This window comes from Archocentrus centrarchus, unplaced genomic scaffold (assembly GCF_007364275.1).
Source record: "Archocentrus centrarchus isolate MPI-CPG fArcCen1 unplaced genomic scaffold, fArcCen1 scaffold_24_ctg1, whole genome shotgun sequence".
Taxonomy (NCBI): Eukaryota; Metazoa; Chordata; class Actinopteri; order Cichliformes; family Cichlidae; genus Archocentrus; species Archocentrus centrarchus.
The window spans coordinates 934532-951872 of NW_022060254.1; the positions used below are offsets into that span (position 1 = coordinate 934532).

The 17341-nt window shown below is 41.4% G+C and overlaps 1 protein-coding gene across 2 annotated transcripts in view; it reads right to left on the reverse strand.

The window, feature by feature from the left end:
- Positions 1-217: 217 nt before the first annotated feature.
- Positions 218-17341, reverse strand: part of peli3 (pellino E3 ubiquitin protein ligase family member 3) — a 48074-nt gene continuing 30950 nt past the window's right edge. For both annotated transcript variants that reach the window (XM_030723271.1, XM_030723270.1), the window contains exons 3-7: positions 14264-14393; positions 10638-10739; positions 7671-7889; positions 2767-2955; positions 218-998 (exon numbers count right to left, since the gene is read on the reverse strand). In XM_030723271.1, coding sequence (XP_030579131.1) covers positions 399-998; positions 2767-2955; positions 7671-7889; positions 10638-10739; positions 14264-14393 — 1240 coding nt within the window. In that variant the 3' untranslated portion in view covers positions 218-398. The remainder of the gene's footprint in view (positions 999-2766; positions 2956-7670; positions 7890-10637; positions 10740-14263; positions 14394-17341) is intronic.

Consider the following 17341-nt stretch of genomic DNA (forward strand, 5'->3'; position numbering starts at 1 on the left):
ATGAACTTGTCTGTAAAGTCTGCAATATTTTACTTTGTGTAACTAATCTCAGAGTTGGATTCTCTCTTGTTGTCCCTTCTTTTTAGCAGTGGTGTACGGTCAGATTTTACCAGCTACATCCTGGATGTGAGTCGCAGTCTAGCTGCTGGAATGATGACACTTGCTGGAAAAAAAAAAAGAAAAAAAAGATAACTAAAGACATGTTAATTTCAACACAGTTTATTTTACATATTCTCCATACACCTCATATTCCATGTGAAGCCTTGGCATGTACTATTGCAAGTTGCTTTCAACTCATCATGTTAACAGTCCTCTTCCTGTACTGGTTTAGCACACAGTCTTCAGTTAGCAGATCCTCAGTCAATCCACCAAATACTTTTCTCTGAGTTGTCTGGGCTTCAGTCAACGGGGCCCTGGAAGATGAGTTTGATGTGGCCCTGCTCCCCTGTCAACCAGGTACCACAGAAAGGGCAGGCAGCATGGAAGGCATGAGTGCCATGGGGTAATGGGATTTGGCTCCACCCCACCACGGTCTTTTCTGAGCAAACATGACCACAGGGGCAGAAAGCATGAGTTGGTGGCCCAGCATCCAGGTACAATCCACCCTCACACCCCAACCACAATGGCACATAGGGGCCTACTCTTCGACACATAGGGCACTCCCTCTCACCAGTGCTGGGAGGTGCTGTACCTCCGGGGCCAACGGGGCCCTTTTCTTTCCGGTAGCCCCAGTTGTGGTAGCCGTGTACGTGGCCACAGTTGACATAAACCCAGGGTTGCTTCTTGTCGACAATCTCACGCTGGGCCAGGCTGGGGAAGGCTAGCGTGTTGAAGCCCACAGGACACTGAGGCCGGGCGGCGTTCAGCTCCTGCCGAAGGGACTCCAGCTGTTTGAGAGTAGGAGTATGCCGCAATCCAGTGGGGGTCCTCCATAGCAAAGTAGCTCCACACAGATCAATCAGAGAACCGTCCTGCAGTGTGTTTGACTCATTTTCAACCTTAAGAGGACAACAGAAGAAGGGAAAGGAGACAGGAAGCCAGAAAATCATCATTATCAAAGAGAGGATGAATTGAATCAGTCACTGTCAACTTGTATATTTCTGGAATTCATGATTTGTTACACGTGAGTTTTCTTAAACTGTACACAACTCTGCAGGAGTACACTCCTGGTACACTCTAATGCAGTGGTTCTCAAATCCAGGCCTCGTGGCCCAGTGTCCTGCAGGTTTTAGATGTGTCCCTGATTCAACACACCTGAGTCAAGTATAGAAGTCATTAGCAGGACTCTGGAGAACTTGACTGCATACTGAGGAGGTAATTCAGCCACTTGATTCAGGTGTGTTGGATCAGGGACACATCTAAAACCTGCAGGACACTGGGCCACGAGGCCTGGAGTTGAGAACCACTGCTCTAATGGGACCTTTGATTCCTCTTCTATACCACCACATGATGGCACTGTGAGCAACCACTTTTGGTTCAGAGAGTTGACACATCAGATTTAGATTTCTTATCCCAAACGTACAGTACAAGAGGAACACACAGTAGTTTTGTTTCTATTTATGTCTTGACCAGTCAGCAAATTTCTGAACTTAGGCAGAAAAAACATTTATTTACACAAGAAGACGAAGAACACTCTGATGTATTCTCTGTTTGGGCATTGTCTTTCTCTTTATTGCATTTTTCCTTCAATGCATAAAAAGAAATACTTCTCGTAATATTTACTTTTACTATTTTCATGGTGCTTCTAAAGCTGGTGTTTGTGAGGAAAACTGAAGTCAACAGTCTCTGTTGCAGAAAGGCTTGGACTTCTTAACTTACCTTAACTTGTAAACATTTTGAGATGATATTGCATTAGTGCAGCATCCCCAAAATGAACTGAGAAATAGGCTCATTGTAGGTGGGTGGACAGCCAACAACTTGAATTTTTTCAACAATCAGAGCCACTATGGTAGTCCATCCTCGATCATAAATGGTCACAATATTCAATAGATACAGAACTGTTTCCTTTTTTAAAATCAGCTAAAGCTATAACAGGAAGTGATAATCTATAATACTGATATTAACGGCATCGATATACTGGTAAAAACTGTATGTTTATCAAAGATCAAGACAAGAACTGTCTGTACAAATCCACCCAATACTTTGACCACATACAAATAATGCCATCTAGATTTGAGTTTGGGCAAATTTGAGTCAATGTTACTATAATAACAGAGAAACAAACTCATCAAATTACCACCTTCTAACTGAGCTCTAAAAAACTGTGCTGTATGATTGACTACATTGACTTTTTTTTTTGGTCTTCTTGGCTGCGGGTGTTTATGTGGGGTTTTGATAATGACACAATTTTAATGAATATGGCAAAGTTTAATTGCAGCTCAGAAACACTACTTGTTAGAGAAAGCTAATTTAACTTTAAATGAACAGATCTCATCCAAAGATGGATCAGGAGCTACTGCATACTGCTGAAAAAGGACCAGATTCAACAGGCTGAGGGTTATCTTTCCCCCCTTTTGAAATACTGATAAAATATCACAGGATAGCCAGGTTCTTTAAATAGAGTTATTCTGACTTTGGAATGGTACACACTATCCAATCTGTCTGAAATACAGCTAATGGGCTAGGGCCCACTGCTGTGCTGAACCAGTCATTACAAGAAAGCCCTGCAGTTTCAAGTTCTTGGTTCAAGTGAAGCTCAGTAGCTTCAAAACTTTGAGCCATATGAAGCCAGCATGGGACTTATTTTCCCATCAGCCCCCTTCTTACCAGTTTTCCTCTCTGCTGGGCTGAGCGGGTCTCCCTCAGGGCAAAGACATTGCCGCAGACTGAGATTTCTCTCCAGACCCCAGGAGCTGGTTCAGACACAAACTCGCCCGCTGGGTGCATGACCAGCACGCCGTTGGTAGTCAGACCATCCATCAGGCCGTCTGATGTTCTCCATTTGGCAGCCCGCTCCTTTGAGAACCCCACATGGATACACACACAAAGAGCACGCAGACGTTAAGGTTAGGAGCGGTGCAGAGAGATGATAGCGGAGGCTGAAAACCCTCTTTTATCTAATCATTTTAAAATAATATTTAATAATGTGTTATGCAACAGTGGGGGATAAATTTCATTACAGTAGAAGTCTTTCTGAAAGTGCTGTAACTATGTTTAAGGAAATAATCCCCCCTGTTATTTTCAATACCATGCGCCAACACAGTGCAGAGCAGCTACCTAAACTCTTCTCCCATAGAGGTCGATTATCTCGTTAACAGATTCACATCCTCACTGGGTATGACTCTGCATACTGAAAATGAAAGCCTCAAACCAGAAGTGCTTGACTCCTTCACAAACACACAGCTTAAAGCAGATAACCTGTAAGCTGGGGATAAAAATGACATCTCACTAATGTAGAAGATCTCCATTTAGCCTGGAGAAAGAGTTTGTTGGTCTATAAAAAAAAGCCCTCCATCAAGCTTCCACATCTTACTATTTATCACTGATTGAAGAAAATAAGAACCCCAGGTTTGTTTTCAGCACCGTAGCCAGGCTGACAAAGAGTTAAAGCTGTGTTGAGCCGAGTAACCTCAACTAGTAATGACTTCATGAATTTCTTCACAAATAATGTTTTAACCATTAGAGGAAAAAAATATTCAGAAAGCATCTTACAGCTACTTTCAATACTACTGATATTTATTTAGACTCTTTCTCTCTGACTGACCTTCAGTAGTTACTTCTTCCAAGCCATCAACATGTCTATTAGACCCCATTCCTACAAGACTACTCAAAGAAGTCCTACCATTAATTAATGCTTTGATCTTGAATATGATCAATCTATCTCTATTAATGGGCTATGTACCACAGGCCTTACATAAACCATTACATAAAAAGAACCCTCCCTCAGTTGTGCTGCTATAGGCCGAGGCTGCTGGGGGGTTCCCATGATGAGTGTTTCTTCTTCATTCACCTCTTTTTACTCTTTCTCTGTTTTTAAACCACTCTGCATTTAATCATTAGTTATTGTTAATCTCTGGCTCTCTTCCACAGCATGTCTTTTGTCCTGTCTCTCCCTCCCTCAGCCCAACCAGATGACTGCCCCTCCCTGAGCCGGGTTCTGCTGGAGGTTTCTTCCTGTTAAAAGGGAGTTTTTTCCTTCCCACTGTCATCAAGTGCTTACACCAAGTACTTAAGTAGAAGTACTTTCCTTATCAAGAAAGCTGGCTATTGTGAGTGCTTGTTTTAGGCTTTCAGTTTTCACTTATTTCACATTGTTGTGGTAGACTCTGAATTGAAGTGAAGTTTGTGTGTGTCTCTCTGTGTTGTGGCTCTTTGCCTGTTTCTCTTTCTTTCTCTCTGCCTCAGTCTGTCATTTTCTTTTAACTGTAACCTTTATAACTAAATTTAAATTTTATAATATTTTATGCAATATATATATATATATATATATAGTGTATACTATGTATTAGGTGTCTTTCATTACCCTAGAAATCAAAACATGGCATTATTTCTCAAACACTGAGGAGCCAGCAATGACTTGAATGACTATGAAGGCTTGAATTTACCTCACAAACCTGTAGTACACGCCTCTAAAACTATCCTTAAGAAATTAAAGCTAAAATGAAATTAGCATCAGGCTGGTCCAGATAAACTGAAGCTTTTTCCTGAATTTCTCTGTACACAGACAACACTTTTTGTATTGCTTTTTACATTTCACACGTTCTCGTCTTCTCTTAGATGCTGTAAGAAAATAGCATCTGGGCCAACCTGAAGTGGAAGCTTAGAGGCTGGTATGGGGGAAGCAGCAAAAGGACTTGACAACGAACAGCACTGATGCCTTTGCAGGGTTTGAGTCGTGATGTACAGTTTCTAAAGTCTTATGAGCAGCTGCTGGGAACAGCTGCTGATGCTACAGGGGGTTCAATGAGTTACCTTTTCCAGCCTGCTCTATAATTTTATTACGCTTTTTTGTTCAGTAAACACATGATCAGTACAACTTTTTGGGTGTTATTTTTAAGTCAGATAGTATTTGTTTATAATTTATTTGTTGGTAATTTAGAACTGATGTGACTGAATTTGACGTTCAGCTTTAACTCAAGTGGTTTACCAGAAGAACTGCAATCAATCGTTAAATGAATGACAGAATGAGAAATGATTTATTCCATATTTGGGAAATTCTTTAAATAAAAAAGGCGAAATGCACTGGCGAGGTCAGCAAAATAAAAAGATCTGGAGGACCACAGAATATAACTGCAGAGTTCTTTCAGCTTTAGCTAAGCCGAGAATGCTCTTAAAAAGGTAGGTATGGTCATGATTGTAAATATAGAGGGTCTACAATATGGTGCAAGCAGGTGGTTACCCTCAAAAACAGGATGGCAAAATTAAACTTTGCCCAGAAACATTTGAAAGAGCCTGGAAAAAAACTTCCTGGTGAAGACAATGTGACAGCACGGGCATGTTCAGCTGCCAGCTGAACAAGGTCACTAGTTTATTGATTATGTTACTGCTGACTGAAGTAGCAGGATGACTTCTTAAATGTACAGGGCTATACTCTGCTCTGGGTTTGCCAAATGCTGCAGGAGTGTACAGTACCTCCCACTGCAACTGGATAACCCAAAGTGGACTGCAAAAGCAACCCAAGGGTTTCTCAAGGCACAGAAATGGGATATTCTTCAAAGGTTAAGTCAGTCACCTGACCTAAACCCAGTAGACCATGCTTTTAAGTTATTGAAGACAAAACTGGGATTTCTTTGTAGTTACTTAGAGTAGTTGGAAGTAATAGGTAGGAAATTATAGGTAATTAAACCATTACTTAAATAGTTTTTACTTAATCCAGGTGTTTTAGCCAATTTTCAGGTTAAATAGGTTATGTGATCATTTGCAGTCTCAGTCAGGATTTAGAGTTAATCATAGCGCAGAGACAGCACTGGTGAAGGTTACTAATGATCTTGTGGCATCAGACAGTGGACTTGTCTCTGTGCGTATCAGAGACTAGAATACAGCATTGGTACTAAAGAAAAATGTGCTGTGTAGATTTGAATTTGTAAACAAGGAATCTTTCTGATATACCAAAGTTAATCATGGTGTTCCAGGGTTCTGTGCTGTGACCGATATTTTTCACATTATGCTATATATAAATATAGCATAATGACAGCAAATGTTAACCCAAGAAGGCACTTCGTTCACTTCATTCTCAGAGTGCAGGCTTGCTTATTGTTCTTAAAGTTCCAAAATTAAAAACTTTACTCTTTCATAAAGCTTATAGTTAGGGCATTTAACACTAGACCTCCCATAGGCGGTCATTCTGACCACCATACATTATTTTCTTAAATTTATAATAAATCAATATCGTATATATATATATATATATATATATATATATATATATATATATATATATATATATATATACACACATTTAATTTATAATCAATAAAAACATTGAAGAATACATGGATCTGTAATGTTAAGCTGCAAAATTTCCCATTCCCCATATCATGACATATAAATGCTGCTGCCCTGCATCATTACCTGCTGTTTTTAACCCCAGCATCCACCTGTAGACTCCAGGGGATATTTACTGTGCTCATTCAATTCAATTCAGTTTTATTTATATAGCGCCAAATCACAACAAACAGTTGCCTCAAGGCGCTTTGTATTGTGGGTAAAGATCCTACAACAATACAGAGAAAACCCAACAGTCAAAACGACCCCCTATGAGCACTTGGTGACAGTGGGAAGGAAAAACTCCCTTTTAACAGGAAGAAACCTCCAGCAGAACCAGGCTCAGGGAGGGGCAGTCATCTGCTGAGACTGGTTGGGGCTGAGGGGAGAGAAAAAAGACACGCTGTGGAAGAGAGCCAGAGATTAATAACAATTAATGATTAAATGCAGAGTGGAGTATAAACAAAGTAAATAAGGTGAATGAAAAGAAACAGTGCATTATGGGAACCCCGCAGCAGCCTAGGCCTATTGCAGCATAACTAAAGGTGGTTTAGGGTCACCTGATCCAGCCCTAACTATAAGCTTGATCATAAAGGAAAGTTTTAAGCCTAATCTTAAAAATAGAGAGGGTGTCTGTCTCCTGAATCCAAGCTGGGAGCTGGTTCCACAGAAGAGGCGCCTGAAAGCTGAAGGCTCTGCCTCCCATTCTACTCTTAAGTATCCGAGGAACCACAAGTAAGCCAGCAGTCTGAGAGTGAAGTGCTCTGTTGGGGTGATATGGGACTATAAGGTCTTTGAGATAAGATGGAGCCTGATTATTCAAGACCTTGTATGTGAGGAGAAGAATTTTAAATTCATCTCATCACTCCCCAATTTTATATGCAAGCATTTGTAGGGAGTGATGGACTCGGCTCTAAGACACCAAACACAGCACGAAATATGAGGCTCACTTAGATCATACATGTTCTAATATGTGGTATGTTTACTGACGAGTTACGGAACCCATAGCTTTAGAAGATAACACATGACCAGACTTCTTTCATAACATGCATGAGTAACAACCAACACGTTCCTTACACACACACACACACACACACACACACACACACACACACACACACACACACACACACACTCCTCTGTGTTACCTGCAGCCAGATCACAAGCATTGAGATGCATTATTACAGCTATGATGTCAAGCATACTATGGTTGCCATGGTTACCAGTCATGCCTAGCATCCACTCACCCCCAGGAAGATGTTCTTGGAAGAGTCAAAGCCAGCGGCATAGATGCGTGCCGTGTAGGGAGCACTGCGCTCACACATGATGCGGCAGGCGTACCGTGAGATGGTGCTCTGAACTGACTGGCCTCCGCCCTCCCCCACTGCACCCCCACCTTGACCACTGCTGCTGCCTGCTGTGTCCGTCACCACAAAGTCAATCATGCTCTCTGTAGACCGGCCAATCTGAGAGAACCAAGAGAGAGGGATCACTATCACCATCACACAGACAGTCCAGTGCATGCAGGAATCTCCCTGTGCTTGTGTTAGGGATGAACGGGATGGTGTGTATATAAGCATTTGTTGAGTCTGTGAGCCAAGTGTCCACACAACCCGAATTGTGGTTTCTCTCTAATATTGTATTGATCTTACTATGTAGAGGGGGAAAATGTCTGACAATCTGACCATATAAAACTGAATTAATAAATTTTTTTCTCAGATATTCGCATACTTGTAGATGTGGAAAGTGTAACACCAGATTAGGATTATTTCCAACTAACAAAATGCTTTTGAGCTTGGCTTGTGTTTATTTTAATCATAAAAGGAACAATCTACCTTGTGAAAAAATCAGTAGAGTGAAACATTTTGTTGCCAAAAGTATTCACTCATCAGCCAAATCACTGTATTCAGGTGTTCCAGCCCTTTCCGTGGCCACAGGTGTATAAACCAAGCACCCAGGCATGCAGACTGCTTCTACAAACATTAATGAACGAATGGGTCGCTCTCAGGAGCTCAGAGAATTCCAGCGTAATACCGTGATTGGATGATACCTGTGCAACAAGTCCAGTCGTGAAATTTCCTCACGACTAACAGTCAACTGTTAGTCAAAGTGGAAGGGATGGATCTGAAATGACAGCAGCTCAGCCATGAAGTGGTAGGCCACATAAAATCACAGAGTGGGGTCAGAGGATGCTGAGGATCATAGTGCACAGAGGTCACCAACTTTCTGCAGTCAGTCTCTACAGACCTCCAAACTTCAAGTGGCCTTCAGATTAGCTCAAGAACAGTGTGTAGAGAGCTTCATGGAATGGGTTTCCATGGTGAAGCAGCTGCATCCAAGCCTTACGTCATCAAGCACAATGCAAAGTGTCAGATGCAGTGGTGTGAAGCACGTTACCACTGAACTCCAGAGCAGTGGAGACGTGTTTTGTGGAGTTAGAACAATCCAATGGATGAGTCTGGGTTTGGCGGTTGCCAGGAGAGCAGTACTTGTCTGACTGCACTGTGCTAAGTATAAAGCATAAGTGTAAAATTTGATGGTGGGGTTGTTTTCAGGAGTCGAGCTCAGCCTCTTAGTTCCAGGGAAAGGAACTCTTAATGCTTCAGCATACCAAGACATTTTAGATAATTTGATGCTCCCAACTTTGTGGGAACAGTTTGTGGATTGCCCCTTCCTGTTCCAACATGACTGCACAAGAACCAGTGCACAAAGCAGCTCCATAAAGACATGGATGAGCCAGTTTGGCGTGGAAGAACTTGACTGGCCTGCACAGACAACATCTCTGGGATGAATCAGAGCGGAGACTGTGAGGCGGACTTTGTCATCCAACATCAGTGTGTGACCTCACAAATTTGCTTCTGGAAGGATGGCCAAAAATCCCCATGAAACACTCCTAAACCTGTGGAAAGCCTTCCCAGAAGAGTTAAAACTGTTATAGCTGCAAAGGGTGGGCCAACATCAAACTAAACCCTATGGATTAAGAACAGGACGCTCACAATTCGTATGCATGTGAAGGCAAATGAGTGAATACTTTTGGCAATATATTGTATATTTTTAATTGCCACTGGAACTAGGCTGTACCAAACACAAGGTTCCTGTAAAACCTGCAGAATTTGTGTAGTATTTAGAGGAGCACAAGCTAAATTCCACTCACCTTCCATGTAATAAGGTACAGGGTAAACTGTCAGAGGCAGGTTTCTAATATAATGAACAGACCAAACTCCTGGCGTAAAAAAACAAAACAAAAAAAAGAGCTTTGTAAAGTGAGCTGGCCCCTAAACAGAGAACCATGGATTGAATAGAGTTGAGCCCTGGTGTCTGTGTGCTGCCTTTGTGTGGCTCTCCTTCATGCTGAGAGAAGGTGGATGGAAAATAAGTGCATGCTGCTGAGGGCAGACAGGTCTGACTCATCTTCTTTTGTATATTTTCCTCCTCAGACTTTCTTCCTTCTGGCTGTTAATGCTCTGTTTGCTGCACGTTCTTGTGATGTTCACACTAACAAATACATATCTGTCAGTTTCAAACTAGCTTTGTTTCTATGGGTCATGCTCTCTAACTGCAGAGATTCAGGAAAATAAGGAGTTGCACAAAAGTCAAAACAGTGTGTAAATGTAGAGTGCAGACTCAAAAAACAAACTTTGTCTGTGCTACGCTAGCGTGACGCTGACTGTAGCTCCATGTTTAGCGTGGAAGTAGGGCATAGAGATAGGGCAGTGTGTGTTATCAATCTAAAATATTGATAAAATAAGAACGATTATTTGTATAACTATATAAATAAAATAATTAGGTTAAAATAGGAGAATGAACATTGGAGCTGGGTTGAAGGCTTGTAACCATTATTAAATCATGTGACTTCACCTGTGATTTTTTTTTCATTTTCATTACTTAGTCTGAAAGGTGCAAGTTTCAATGAATACCATCAAATTCCAGCTTTTTAGTGTCACCACTTTACTGTTTTCCTTTCCACGCTTTCCTTGAGCTCAAGGAAGTCGAATAACTGGAAAAAAGCGATCGTTATCTTCCCGATCACCGATTTCACCCAAACCAGTGTTCAGTGGTGTGGTTCTTGCGTCTGTTTGTGGTATATTGTCACCATGTTTTACATGATCTTCTTTTACCTGCCAATGTCTTGCTTCTACAACAGATGACACCGCTAAAAATGCTGAGTGGGTAAGCACACAGGCAGGTTTGTGAGTGTGTTTGCAGACACTGACCTGAAACATGTCTGTGTTGGTGTCATGGGTGTACTCCACAATTACAGAGTGGCTCCGTGACAGTGTGTAGGAGATGCTGTGCTGGCTTTTGTTGCTGAGTGCCTGTCAATGGAAAACATATAAATTATACCACATCACATGGCAAGTAGAGCAAGTCTGGCCTCCAGGAAAATCTACTTGGGGAGCATTTCCTGTTTTAAAGAAACAATACCTATATTTTTATTGACATATATTTATTGACATTTTTATTAGCTGACTTATTAATTACAAGGAAGGGAGAGCATCTATTCTTAAGGTACAATGTGACAATACCACAGCAATATTAAAGGTATTTTAGTATAAATTTCGGTATATTTTTAATTCAACCATTAAAAAACATTTTAAAAGTGTATTTCATTAACTGCATTAACTGCAAATTATTTGGATTGCAAGTAAATTATCCTTTACAGTTTAATTGGTTTTGATCACAGACTTGGAAATTTTGTCTAACGGGTTAAATACCGAAGGCTGAGAGAAGAGATTCTATTGGCTGGTTTGTCCTCAGTCACAGTATGGCTTCACCCCCAACTGTCTTGCTCCCACTAAACAAACTAAGGCAAAAAATAAAATAGCCTTTACTCTGTCTTCCTGGAAGGCTTTTCAGTATCCTACATGCGGGAGATTTTTGTGTGATCGTGTGTTTTACGTGTGTGTCTTTAAATGTACTAATAAATGAGTGAATGAGTATGACTGTAAGCCTTTAGAGGAGCGTGTGGTTGAAGAAAGCCGCTCTCACCATTCTCAGAATTGAGCCTTGCCTGTGCTTTGACGTAACAGTCCCTGCTGCAGAAAACAGATGTTCTGATGGTGTAGATGTTAATAATTAATGTTAATAAGAATTCAGTGTCCAGCCAAACACTACTGGGTCCGTGGCTCAGAGTGTTACTGGCCCATGCATATTTTTTACTGGCTTTGAGGTCAAGTTCATTAGTATTTTTTCTGTTTTCACATACCTACATGTGGGCCCTGTGTGTTCAGGTCATGGATTTGATTATTTATAGTAAATTTTCATTTGTTTACCTTACATCTGGGGAGCTTTGGATAAACCATGATATTATTATTGCTTCAAAATTCAGATAGACTGAAGTTATTGTGCTCAGCCCCACAGACCTTATAAACACAATGTCTAACCAGACACTTATTGTGGATGGTTTTCAGGCCCCTCTCTAGTTTTAAGATTAGGCTTAAAACTTTCCTTTATGATCAAGCTTATAGTTAGGGCTGGATCAGGTGACCCTGAACCATCCCTTAGTTATGCTGCTATAGGCCTAGGCTGCTGGGGGGTTCCTGTGATGCACTGAGTGTTTTCTTTTCATTCACCTTATTTACTTTGTTTATACTCCACTCTGCATTTAATCATTAATTGTTATTAATCTCTGGCTCTCTTCCACAGCATGTCTTTTGTCCTGTCTCTCTCCCCTCAGCCCCAACTGGTCGTGGCAGATGACTGCCCCTCCCTGAGCCTGGTTCTGCTGGAGGTTTCTTCCTGTTAAAAGGGAGTTTTTCCTTCCCACTGTCACCAAGTGCTGCTCATAGGGGGTCGTTTTGACTGTTGGGTTTTCTCTATAATTATTTTAGGGTCTTCACCTTACGATATAAAGTACTTTGAGGTGACTGTTTGTTGTAATATAGTATTTTCATGTTTACTGGTTGTAAAAAAACAAAAACAACAGATTTTATAATAAAAAGTTAAAGCAAAAAATAAGCTCTCTTGTCCCCTTAATTTTATTTTTGTGATATAGTAGTCAAGCACATGTAAAGCACCAGGATATATAGTTCTGAGTCTGTGTTGATGTCATAGTTTGCATGAGCAGAGCATGACTGTGGCTTATTGCTCATTCAGAACTCAATTCTGCCTCATCATTAAAACTCCCTGTCTACTATTGTGTAGGTCCCTATTATACAACCAAAACTGTTCTGACCCAGTGCACTCCATGTCAGGTACCAAGACATTGGCAGCAGATCCTGTGAGTCCTGAAAGTTACAGGCTCAATAAATCAGACTTTCATTTGCAGCACATCCCAAATGCTCAATTTGTTGTTCACTGGTTGTTTGTTGTACCTACTGTGATTAGAAGGTACTAACTATTGCTTACCAGGACCACCCTACAAGACCTGCTAGTTTAAAGATGTTCTTACCCCACCATGTAGATATCATAATTTGGCCTTTGTTAAAGTCATTGCTCACTTGCTCCCTAATATAGCCCAATTTAAAGCATTTTAGGCTTTGATTTTTTTATGAAAATGCTCACAGAACCTTTTGATTATACCTTGTAGACAAGACTTGACTGAGAAAATACATAAGGGTTATTATGAAGTTGCATACCATTCTGCTGGAGCCACTCTCCCAGTTTGGGGGTCACTGCCCCGAGTGTTCCAATTACTGTTACCACTGTTACCTTCACCTCACACATCCTCTCTACAGCTCTTTTCTCACTCCTTGGTATTTATCGAGCTTCTTGTGTTCCTTCTTCCTGATGCTGCCATCACTTGGTATTGCAACGTCTATCACTACGGCCTTCCTGCGCTGCTTGTCCACTACTATATCCGGTCGGTTAGCCATCACCAGTTTGTCTGTCTGTATCTGGAAGTCCCACAGGATCTTAGCTCATTCTCAACCACGCTTGGGGGCATATCAATTTTGACCTTGGGGCTTCCAGGCCATGCTTGGCACAGATGTTCCTGTATACTATGTCAGTCACTTGGTTGTGGCATTCCATGTATGCCCTACCTGCTAGCATCTTGCACCCTGCTGTTACGTGCTGGATACAAGCGGTCCAGAGGCCTGTCCTTCTATGATGGTTCCTGTTCTTCTTCCTCTTCTTTCTCAGGTTTCTGCTGCCTGAGGTACTCACTAAGCACATGATCGTTTGTGGCCATCTTCCTGATGTACTCATGGATCTTTGTTGTTTCATCAAGGCTTGTGGTTCTGATAATCACTTGGCCTCCTTCCTGCCACTTAGCGTACAGTCTCAGGGTGCTGGATCTGGGGTAAAACCATCCATGGATGATAAGGAGGTTTCTTGACTTGATGTCAGTGGCTTCTTTCGCCAGCTTATTATCCCAGCAAGGGATCTGACAACTGACAGGGCATAGGTGCTGAATGTCTGGATCTTGTTCTTCCCAGTTCGATAAATACAAAGGGCTGAAAGAAGAACTAGAGAGCATGTGAAAGGAGAAGGTAACAGTGGTCCCCATGGTAAATGGGGCAGTGACTCCCAACTGGGATAGTGGCTCCAGCAGATTCCAGGAACGACATCAGAGATCTCTGTCCAGAAGAGCGCAGTCCTAGGAACAGCTAAGATACTGCGCAGGACCCTCAAGCTCCCAGGCCTCTGTTAGAGGACCCGTGCTTGGAGGACAAAGACTGCCTGCAGGGTGAGTTTGGAATTTTTAGATACATGCACAACATTTATACTGCGAAGTTATTAATTTTCAAACCAAGTGTAAAATTAATATCTTTATAATTTTTAAAATAATGTTTTGATGTAACATCACCTTTTGCTAAGATCTCTGTCATTTTAGTGCTTTAGGAAGTAAGAGGAAAACAAAAGACGTCTTTAAAACTATAACACACTGACTTCTTACCTTTGAGACCAAAGGAGTTGAGACATTGTGGATAACATCAGGTTTGACCCCATTGGCTTTGGGTCTCTTGTAAAGGGCCAGACGACTTCTTCTGCGACCTTTGTCCCCATTGGCCAGTGACCCGTTGTGCCTGTGAAGCATAAACACAAAATGTACTTCACTGTAATGGTTATAGAAACTAGATTAAAAAATTCCTCAACAATAAAAAAAAAAAGCCTTTAGCTATAACTTTTTTTTTTTTTTGGCTGAATTAATAGTGCTCTCAGTTGAAAACAGCATGAGTGCTGGGTTGGTCAGTGTTCTACCAAAGAATCAGAATCAAAAAGAGGCAGCATTTACAAACTTAACATTGTCAGCCTGGGATGAGGAGAAAATTGCTGTCTCTGAAACCCCATATTATACACTATATATTCCACATGTGTACTACTTGGGCATAGGGGTTAAAGTGGGATCTGGCAGGTGGAGCAACTAAGTCACATTTCTGCTGTGAGATTTAGTAGATTTATTTTCTTTGTGGACAGGCTATGGTCATCTGAACCATGCTGGTTCTGGTTATTTAGTTCAGTGCTCTGTGGATTTAGCCAACCATCCTCTAAAATATATAAGCAGCTGTTACAGGAGCCATTGTGGTTGAAAATTAAGAAAACATATGTGTAACCTTATTGCACCACTGCCACCACAAACAGACCATGGCCTGTCACCTTGCCATGACAGGCTCACTTGTGTGCTTTGATGATCCTAAGAGCTACATCTGCCAGGGATTCAGCTCCTGACAGGTTTAGCTATGCTGGACAGGTCGAAGTCAAGAAGGCAGACCCTGGTCCACCAGACTTGGGGTTGAACAAGCCTGGTGCAGTAAAACAACACTATTTTACATAACCTCTAATGACCATAAAACCTACTAGGGATCCTCAAGAAACCTTAGCAATAATAGCAAGATGATGTCTTCTGAACAAACTCCACTCCAGCACACCAGAAGAGTGATGGAAAGTTTTCTGAAAAATAAACAAAGTCTGTGAAGAAACATGGAACGCCATGTATGAGACACCAAGAGCCGTCTAATTCAGTGCTGACCTGGACATCCTCAGATGGGATCTGGGAGACCTGTCCTCTCACAGGGACCTACCCTCATATGCTATCATAATGGCAATTTTATTTATATAGCACATTTCATTATACTCAAACTCAATGTGTATAACCTTTCTTTCTGTGTAAATCTTGTACACAGAAAGAAAGGTTATAAAGAAAAATGCAAGATACTGTAAGCATGATTATGTCAGAAATGCAGGAGAAGCAGTAGTAACGAAGCACAGTGTACAAGATCACACAACTGAGTGGAGAAAATCCAAACAGATCAACTCCAATAAAGGACAGAGAGTGTAAAAGAATATCAATAAAGCAGGGAACATCCAAAAGATGGACAAAATACTGTCAGAAGGTACTGAACCACTCTGATCCAGCCCTGAAGACCTAGTAATCATCCTGCCAACAGAAAATGAAAAAAGAAACAACATTAACCTCCTGAGACCCGAGCTCCTGTTTGCGATGCATTTTCAATTTCACCTAGATATTTGTGATTAGATGGACCTGAAATGTATATATACTAAGCTTCCTCTTTGAACAGGAAGTTGTATTTTGTTACATGGTTGTTTCATACTTTTGTAAGAAAAAAAAAGATGTCCTCAGATGTGGACACTGGGGTTATTTTATAGCATAACACAACAAAAACAACATGACTTAACAAAGTATAAAATACTATTGAGCACAATGAAGTATTAGGTGCAGTAAAGCCAAAATGTAATGTCCCCATATGTGGACGCAGGATCTCAGGAGGTTAAAAGTCTGGAGAACAGCAAGGCAATAGGCACTGACGAGCTCCCTGAACTTGACTTAGACACAACAACCAGAATATTGACAGATCTGTTCAAATCTGTTTGGCAGAAAGAAAATATTCCACAAGACTGATGTAGAAGTATATGGTGTAGTGATTTATAAACTCAACAAGGAGAGATGATTTGAAAAAAATTGAACATGATTTATTGAAGAATAAATTGTTTGGCCACTAGACTCTGATGAAGCTACATAGCAAAGTGGAGTCCAGTAATGGTAGGAAGCAGGACAGGACCGACCCGAGGAGTCTAGACACTGGCGGTGGCAGAGATGAAGCAGGTGGACCCTTGGATGAGAATCTCTAACAGGCCAGGATGAGGTGGAGATGGCGAGGATGGGGGGGGTCACACGAATGACAGTCTGAAAGGCAGAATGACAGAAGAGCACTGAGATTTAAAGCACGTGGAACAGAGGATGATTGATCAGACTCTGAAGCAGAGTCCAACAATGGCAGGAAGTGCCCCAGAAAAGACATTAGAGTAGTTTTAGAATGGCAGGGAAGTTCTAGGGAAAATAAATCATATCATAGGTTAGCTGCAACATAATTTTAAAGGCACAGATTATTGCCATAACACTGGCTTAAATAAGTATGGTGAAGAAAGGCAACTGAGAGAAGGCTTTGGATTCAAATGGTCAAATAAATAAAAGCAGAACAGAGAAATAAGCCTGTGATAATTCTTGAGGGTCAGTGAAAGCCAGGAGGAAGGACAGGAGGTTTGTGAAAAGGCTTCAGGGCTACATAGGCCAGGAGATAGAAGAGAAAGCCTACAATAAAGGCTCGAGGGCCATTGAGGACCAGGAGCGAGAAGAAGAAGTTTGTGATAAAGGCTTGAAGGCCAGGAGAGAGAAGAGAAAGCCTGCAATAAAGGCTTGAGGGCTCTCAAAGGGCAGAAAACTTAGGAACTTAGGAAGAGCAACAGCTGAAATAACAGGGGAAAGAAACCTCAATAGTGAGGGAAAACACAAGGATACCACCACAAGCTATATGTCATCTTACCAGCTCTTTATCAGTGATGGGTTTTTGAACTGAGAGGATGATGTTGGCATTCAGGTTTGAAGAATAGGTTAACACTAACCAGCAATCCATTTGTTGATGAGAGAAGCTGGAAATGCCCTGCATGGCTGCTGAAGCGACACCTATTTTTGTCTACTTCCTGACGAAGTGCTGCTCCAGTTTGCATGCCAAAG